Below are 8,589 nucleotides of genomic sequence, written 5' to 3' on the forward strand. Positions count from 1 at the left end.
TTATTGTCATACTTATGCTTCCCATTTTTTCCCTTGCATTTGCATTCTCAAGCTTAGTACATAGTGTTTCTAGCGTCGATTTTAGTCCAAAAATTCTGTTAGCATACTTTAAAATAAGGAACAAATATTTAACCATATTTTTTATTTTAATTATTAAAAACCCAAAGGACTCTTAACAAAATTTTTGGATGAAAATCGTCACAAGAAACGTGATATTCTAACTAATAGAATGTTGATGATAAGAATGCAATAAAAAGAAGTCGAGAATATAACGCAAAAGTACTAAAAAAAGAAAAATTCTTAAGAGATATAGCTCCTGTTAGAAGTGATTTAAATTTAAGTTAAAGTTAACAATCAATTTTAATTACATATTTATAGGATCCACAACTTTTCAACCATACACTTCGTCAATTTCTATTAAATTCTACTAAAAGTTTAATTTTAATCCCCAACCAATAACGGAATAACATATAGATGCAAAAGGAAAAATGAGAAATATATTTTCATTTTTGACTGATGGAAAAGGTAGTTTTGAAATTAAAGAGGTATAGTTGTTCCTTTGCTGTAATCACATAACAATTTGAAACAACTACCGATCAAGAAAAGAAATTTTAAGGAATGACTATTATTATGATTGCGTGACAAATGAACTCCCTTTCTATCGAATTATCTTATATTTCGAAAGCTTCATAAAATTTAGGATAATTGAGGAGAAGATAGTAAGTTGATTTTTGTATACCTCGGTTTAGTTTCCATGGTCTAGATTTGGTCGGTAGATATGGTTCACCAATTACTTAATTAATTAATTAATTAATTGTTCATTTGACCAGAACCGTTATCGTACACACATGACCACCGACCGGGACCATTCCACCTTTATTCTTCAAACTTGAGTGTTGATTATGAGAAGTCGATGTCATTTATTTTTTTGGCGCTAGAAAAGCCTCTATAGGTGTTGGAATAGATTGGAAAAATTGTAAACACCTTTCTCTAGAGGGTCTAGTTATTACAGATTTTTTGAAAAGTGTTTTTTTTTTAATGTAGTTAAAAATTAGGGAAAATGTTTCGAATTATGTGTGAAATTATTTTATTCTAAAATATTTGAAAAAATGAATTTTAAAGAATTTGTAAAAAACACGTAGCGTAGTAAATAATTTGAATGAAGCTAGATGAATGTGTGGGACCGTTACAAGTGTTGAAATGACAATACTTTATTGGCCAGTTTAATTTGGATTTTGATATGGACGGTACAAATTACACCCCCTCACACAGGGGGGCCCGGGCCAATAAAATAGGGGCGCGAGCCCCCTGTTGTCAAGGGCTATTAGCCACCATGTAAAGGGGGTTGTAGTTCTAGCATTTCCCTTTTAATTTTGATTTTTGTCCAAACTCTAATAAAATGTTGTCTATTCTGAAATTTTGTAACTCCATTTGACAACTACGTCTGTACAAGTATTGTTGAAATATTTTATCATAAAATTTATTGGATGAATGTCTTAGAAGTGCGTTTCTTCCAATGCGATACTTTAATTATCCCTTAGAAGTGTATATTTCTTACATGAACTTGGTCACCATCTTTAAGTAGCAGCATGCATATATAGCAAAAAAGTGTTTTTAGTAAAATTTAAAAAAATACTTGATTCCCTTATGTTGATGATATCCGAATACTTTGTCTTCTGCCCCCATCATTCATTCAGTCAGTGACGGAGTTAGAATTTTCACGTACGATGAGAAAAATATTGAAGGGGCAAATAACAATAAGTTTAAAAGACTTATATCTACGTGGAAATTGTCCAACTCGAAGAAAAAAAGGGAGTAGTAGCAATTGCAATCTCTGTACATGATCAAGGATTAGTTGATGGCAAAAATAAATAAATAAAGGTAAAAATGATAGCGACTTAGAGTGAATGGAAAAGATGAAAAGAGATTATCATACTCTTCATGAAAATTTTGGTTTGTTTGCTTATAGATGAACTTGTATTTGGCATGTAATAGTGGCACGTGCATGACCTCTCTTGTTGGTTTTAAAGTAGCGTGTTTATCTTGCTACTTGTGCATGGTTGAAACCTACTTCATTCGAAAATTTTATTTGAGTTCTGCCATTATGTTTTATGCATTTTATATTAGATAAACAATGTCAGAAAGACATGCGAAAGGGCTGCAGCCTACTTATTATACTGTGCGTCTCTATTTCTAAGCAATGTTTATCGATTACATTCAGAGCATATTGGTATATTCTATCACCATTACGATATCGATATGCTTATGGATAAAGTCTTGTAGCTGCCGCTATATAAGCAAAAAGCCACGCAAGGTTAACACTTCTCTTTGTATCGCCTCTTTCACATGTCTCTTCCATGGTGATTAGGTCATTGCCAGTTGAATACCTCGCTCGGAATTCATTTGCTATATATCCGAGTGTTGTATTACCTTTCTGTAGCAGCCTATATACAAGGCATTGGGCATCTGCTACACGTTTCGTCTCCACCAAGTTACACACACTACACTGCACAAAGCGATTGATGTGATAGCTCTGCAGCAACAAGCGCAATCAAATCACAACTTTTCGAACTATTTTTCAGGTCTGCTAACTATAGGGCTATGATGACTATGGATTGACTGGTCCCTCATTAACAGGTAAGCTTTTAAAAAACTTGACATCCACATTTTCGTCTATTTTGTCTTTTTTACACCCAATATACATTTTTATTTGACTTGAGCATTGGGGTGTAAGCGATCGTCGCACCCATCGAAGCTACAATCTGTGCAATCTGACATTATTGTCTAAGTGTTAGATAAACTCGACATCTTAAATTGTTGTCTATGTGTGTAGGTAATATATTCTTGGATGAGAGAGGATCTAAAATATGTTGACAACTGGGGCTCACCAAATCAAAAAGTCAGAGGTATCACATTTTGTCTTTTTTACACCCAATATACATATTATCTGACTTGAGCATTGGGGTGTAAGCGATCATCGCACCCATCGAAGCTACAATATGTGCAATCTTACATTATTGTCTAAGTGTTAGGTAATATATGCTTGTTGGAGCTACAGTTTGTGCAATCTTAAACTGTTGTCTATGTATGTAGGTAATATACTTTTGGATGAGAGAAGATCTAAAATATGTTGACAACTGGGGCTCACCAAATCAAAAAGTCAGCAGGTATCACATTTTGGAGTAATGACATACTCAAATTGCTTAGGAATTTTTTTGTTGAGAAAATATTTTTTACTTTATTCTTAGGCTGGTTCCTCTCTTAGTTAGTGGACAAAGTTTATAATTACTTATAAGTTGATAAAATTTTATTTTTATCTATAAATTTTGAAAGATCCACAACTTTTATCATCGAAGACCCACAACTAACATTGTCTATGGTGTTTAGACATTTGTGCGAGGTCAAACGAAGTTTGGTGTGGAAGCCGGCCTAGTTAGGTAGTGTATAAAGTAAGCAGAACAAAGCCGCAGATCTATCTACAGTAACGTTGAACCGGGTCGGTGGTCAGGTGGCGTTCAGTACAATAATATGTGTTTTAAATGGATACTTATGTAATTTACTTACTTTATTATTATTATTATTATTATTATTATTATTATTATTATTTTATTTTTTAATTTGATAAGATATAATCTGGAACGCTGGTTTTGGTATTTCTTTCAAGTAAAACAGAATACCGCTTTTTTAGGTATGATCCCAAATAATTAGAGTACAACTTGAACTGCACACTGTATAAATCTTCAATTTCAACACATTGAACCCTAAAAACACCAGAAAGGAAGAATTCTTTTCCTTCGACGCCACACTTCACAGCCAGAAATGCTACACAAAAATTACACTGCAATTTCATCATTTGTTGTTGATGGAATTTTCCGTGCACCAAATTTTTTTTCAGTTCTATTTATAAGATATATTTTACGATAATAAAGTTTCGTTAATCATTTTTCTTGCTGTAGCCTTAATTGGACAGTTGGAGCTTACGAATCCATTGACTAAATGCAGATATGTCTTGAGCTCGTGGCACGTGGCGATGTTAATATCATTCAAATCCGGCGAGCTCCGGCTGCTTAAGCGGAGCTCGCATCCGATATCAGCGTAAACCCATTGAGTATCCTCCACAAGTTTTCTAATCCATGTTGAAATTTGAGCCATGTGATGATCGCAATCGTTCGTCATTTGGTCGTTGTTGTCAATGACGAATCCGGGGATTTTTGTTATGAGATCATCGGAATTTACTATACGTAATACTTTTGTGCCTTGTCTATCCAGGTGGCTTCTGAAGCTCCGGTTCCCGACCCGAGGGCCGGCGAAAGATATTACGGAGACGAGGGGGGAGTTCTTGAAGGTTTCCTTGATGTCATAGGCGGCGAGGGTGGCGAGGGAGGCGCCCAGGGAATGGCCGGTGAAGGTGAAACTTATAGGCTCATTGCCATACAGTTTAAGAATTCTTGAAACCTCTTCTCGTACCTGTCTTTTCAGGCTCGGACGATTTCTAATGCTGGAAGTGTACAAACTTAAAAACCCACTTTCCACCATTGGACATGAAAATTCACTTGGCTTGGAATTATCATCGGACAAAGGAGTGAGAGTGGCTCTCAGATTTTCCAGCCATTCCAGGCATGTAGCTGTGCCCCGGAATGCAATTACAACGTCGCGTCGTCCAAGCCTGGAAATCTCTCGACTGTCATGGCACACCGCTGTGTAACCTATCCAACTCGCTTGCATGGCCATCCAACTTGGTGCCTTTTGAATCCAACCCGGTAATTGAATCCCAGAAGTGGCAACTAAATTCTTGGTAACTCTGTAACCCGTCTCTGGGAACCCCGATTCATCTAGTAGCCTTCTTTTTGGATACCGGCACATTGCATAAGAAGAAGAAGAAGGATCAAAATCAAATGATCTATATGCAGCCTCAACGAAATGGCCATATCGAATTATCTCACTGCGTAAATTATGGTCAAGAGGATCGAGCAAACCTTCCCAGTTCTTGATTCCCTGGTAATCCATCCACCTCTCACGGAGTTTTACTGGAGTTGGAGCTCTATACAAAGAATTATTTATATTGGAGTCAACAAAAAGGGATACCGGCACATTGCATAAGAAGAAGAAGAAGGATCAAAATCAAATGATCTATATGCAGCCTCAACGAAATGGCCATATCGAATTATCTCACTGCGTAAATTATGGTCAAGAGGATCGAGCAAACCTTCCCAGTTCTTGATTCCCTGGTAATCCATCCACCTCTCACGGAGTTTTACTGGAGTTGGAGCTCTATACAAAGAATTATTTATATTGGAGTCAACAAAAAGATGTTCAAATTTTTTGAGAGCCTGGACTTTCATGTTGAGAATTTTGTTGCACTTTGTAGGTGGGCATACAATTTTTGGAGTGGCATTTGAGGTGCACGGTTGTCGTACAGTTTTAATGGAGAGACTCATGATTAGTAATGAATGAACTTCGAGAAAAAGGCTCTCAATATGTATATGACTCGATGTGGAGAGTCTTGAATTGGGTTTTATAGGGTTAGAAAAGTGCACAAGTCATTGATTGGATGTGGAGTATGTAGAGAATTGATACTATACTAAATAACAACCTTAAATTATTGTAGCCTTAAAGATATTACTGATACGTTTGGCACGTTGGGGGTTGAATTGTGAAACATATAAGATTGAATAATTTCAAAGAGATTTTGACTAAGATTTTAATTCAATTTTGAACCGACTAAAAATGCAAAACAAATATCTCAGAAAGTATAAAAAGAATATAATTGTTCAAAAGAAAGACGTAATTATGTATGAATTCGGCAGTGGTCATCAGTCGGGACATTACCGTATTGTTTAATGAATAGAAATGCATTCTATTTGTCACCACATGGTGATTGGCATTATTCTTCACGTAGTAAATATCTGTGACTGAAAGGGAGTGGGGAAGAAGGACAAAGGGTTGTATAACAGGAAAACTGGGCAACTGCGAAGTCACGTGTAAGTCTATGGCCTCCAGCTTTTATATTATTTTATTTTATTTTATTTTCCATGCCTTCAAAACATTATTTATCCAAAGTGGTTGGCAATGTCTGGATGACATTTTTTTTTCTCATTTTCGAACTACGCAAATTGGTGATCTTATACGTAAAATGCTGTTGTCCCATCTACGTGAATGTTATTACAAGTGGAGTGGAATTCCATTCTAGCGTTCGTCCGTTTTCTGTTACATTTCGATCTTAAAAATATCGAAAGTGGATGTCTAATTTAAATTCTTGCTTATAGTTCGAAATCATGCTCAATATATTAGCAATACGAGTATATAGAGGAACAATTCATTTTATGTGAAGCAATAATGATATGTCATATTAATTCATTGATAAATAATTGTATAGTGGGTCTCAACATTTGAATTTAATTTGCTACTCATCAATGGATTAATATAACACGTCAACGATATTTAGTATAAGATGAGTATCAGTGCTCGTTAAATCATTCCTCTGAGTGTATATCCCTACATCACCACTCACATTCTTGAGTAACTAATACATACAACTAAAAAAAATAGTAATTTTAGAAGGGAATAAGAAGAATTACCATAACAAAAAATCTTAATGCAACGTGTCAATAAAAAACTACCCTAAACAAAATAATTATACAAAGAAACTTTTAAAATTATAATAGAAACTACTAAAACACAAATTGCCAAAAAGATCCCTAGATAATCCCTATGGGGCCACATCGTGGATGTTTTCTTTTTTCTCCTGCCATTAAAATTTCGAAACTCTTTTGAAGAATATTTATAGAATTAAAAACTTTCTTGGTGATTTTATTTACATTTTAAGTCGTTTATCCTATACTCCACTGGATTTTAATAGGTTAATTTCGCATTTGATGATCGAAAACGTGAGTATTTACGGGTTTATTCGAAATTGGATGAATTTTTGGGACATTAAAGAGAAATTAATTGACTCTTATCATTAAATGGAATGATATAATGTAGATGCACGAGGTTGGTTGGGATGAAGAAGCTACAAAACATCACTCTTTTGGAGCACCCTATATTTCTTTACAAAATTAAGCAAATTCAGAAAGGTTAAATCATCCAATTCTGCATCTTGATCTGGAGTTGATATATAATTAAAAGCAATCAATTCAATTGATAGCGTGTATATGTGAATGTGTATGTGTGTTCTATAACTATTTTACTTATGCAACTACATATATTGAAACATATGAAGTTCTTTTTAGGTGTTTTATACATATGTTGGGCTTAACCTACTTTTAGAAATGTATGGTTCCATTTTGGGCATAATATTCATAAAGATAATAAAGAAAACCACCATAAATGTGTAAAGTCGGTTTCTAGATCATTAATCTTGTTTTTTCTTTTTTGGGTTTTGTGTTCATATGTTGGAGGTGTGATTTTACATATTCCCTCAACTATAGTGTACTTTCTTGTTCGTCAAATATATATTTTCAATCAACATTACATCGGGCGAGCGGGTGAGATTTACAATTAGAAAGTATTTTAATTAATTTAACAATCAATTCATCTCTTCATATTTGGTACTATTCAAAAATAATTTAAGTTATCGATAAAGAGAAACTTAGCCCCTATTTGGTGGGATCGAAATAAGATTTTTAATAGATTTTGATAAAAGTTAATAAAATGTGTGGTTAAAAAGTTGTGAAACCTTGTAAAATATGTAGTTAAATTTAATTTTTTACTTTGATTTAAATTAAAATTTATAATTTAGTTTCTACCAAATATGACTTTAATATGTGGCGTAATTTTATATTTGGTTGAGTATGCAATGACAAATATATAAATCCATAAACAAGAAGGAAAAAAAAGGTAATTTGTATACTCAACAATGAGTGCATGCATGTTATAGAAAGGAAGTATCAATTTTATCTACCAATCAGAGAGCCATTTGCCACAGAATAATTCTATATTTCAACAGTATTTATATTTGTAACGGCAAAATACTGTTTCAACAATGATTGGTATTGCCCACTTTTGAGCCGCATATATTATAATATTGATTTGTCAAAATTTTCGAGTTCTGGTATGAATTAATTAAGTAATAATTAACCTCTAATTAAAAATAGCTTCAAATTCTTGGTTAAGTCTTGTGAACTTTAGAACTTTTGATATAAAATGAATAAAGTCTACACATGAGCCGCATGTTGGAACAAGATTTTAATGAATATATATTACTCCTCTTTAACTTAGCAATACGACAATCGACTAGTATATTAATTTCCTTCTATCAAATACTCGTAGTGATTAGTCGACAATTACTACAAAGAGTACTATTAATTGTTATTATAACCAAAGATAAACTAATAAGTATTTTTCTCTCAATCATAAAAATATCTCATGTAGTTATATCTATGTATGTTGTTTGTCCCAAATATGTAATAGAGCTAAGTTGATTTTTGCGCTTTGTATACCTATTTTGGCAAATAGAAATTGCTTTTATTATTTGATTTTTGGCAGTTGGAATGGCAAAGCCGAAACCATTCCTATTTTTCTCTCTCAATAGATGCAACTTTAATTTCTTTTCAAAAAGCTTAAAGGGAAAGCATAAAAGTGACATGT

At 33.6% G+C, this 8,589-nt stretch overlaps 1 protein-coding gene across 1 annotated transcript; it reads right to left on the reverse strand.

Annotated features, from left to right (window-relative positions):
* Window positions 1-3,785: 3,785 nt before the first annotated feature.
* Window positions 3,786-5,062, reverse strand: LOC111391350 (phospholipase A(1) DAD1, chloroplastic-like). Its single transcript, XM_023016554.1, has one exon. The coding sequence runs from the start codon at window positions 5,005-5,007 to the stop codon at window positions 3,916-3,918; it is 1,092 nt and encodes a 363-aa protein (XP_022872322.1). The 5' UTR covers window positions 5,008-5,062; the 3' UTR covers window positions 3,786-3,915.
* Window positions 5,063-8,589: the final 3,527 nt, after the last annotated feature.

The sequence above is a fragment of the Olea europaea genome, chromosome 3 (assembly GCF_002742605.1).
Source record: "Olea europaea var. sylvestris chromosome 3, O_europaea_v1, whole genome shotgun sequence".
Taxonomy (NCBI): Eukaryota; Viridiplantae; Streptophyta; class Magnoliopsida; order Lamiales; family Oleaceae; genus Olea; species Olea europaea.

What these genes read in the sequence shown, in the direction of transcription:
- LOC111391350 (XM_023016554.1), bottom strand. Translation starts at nt 5,007, where the DNA reads ATGGATTACCAGGGAATCAAGAACTGGGAAGGTTTGCTCGATCCTCTT.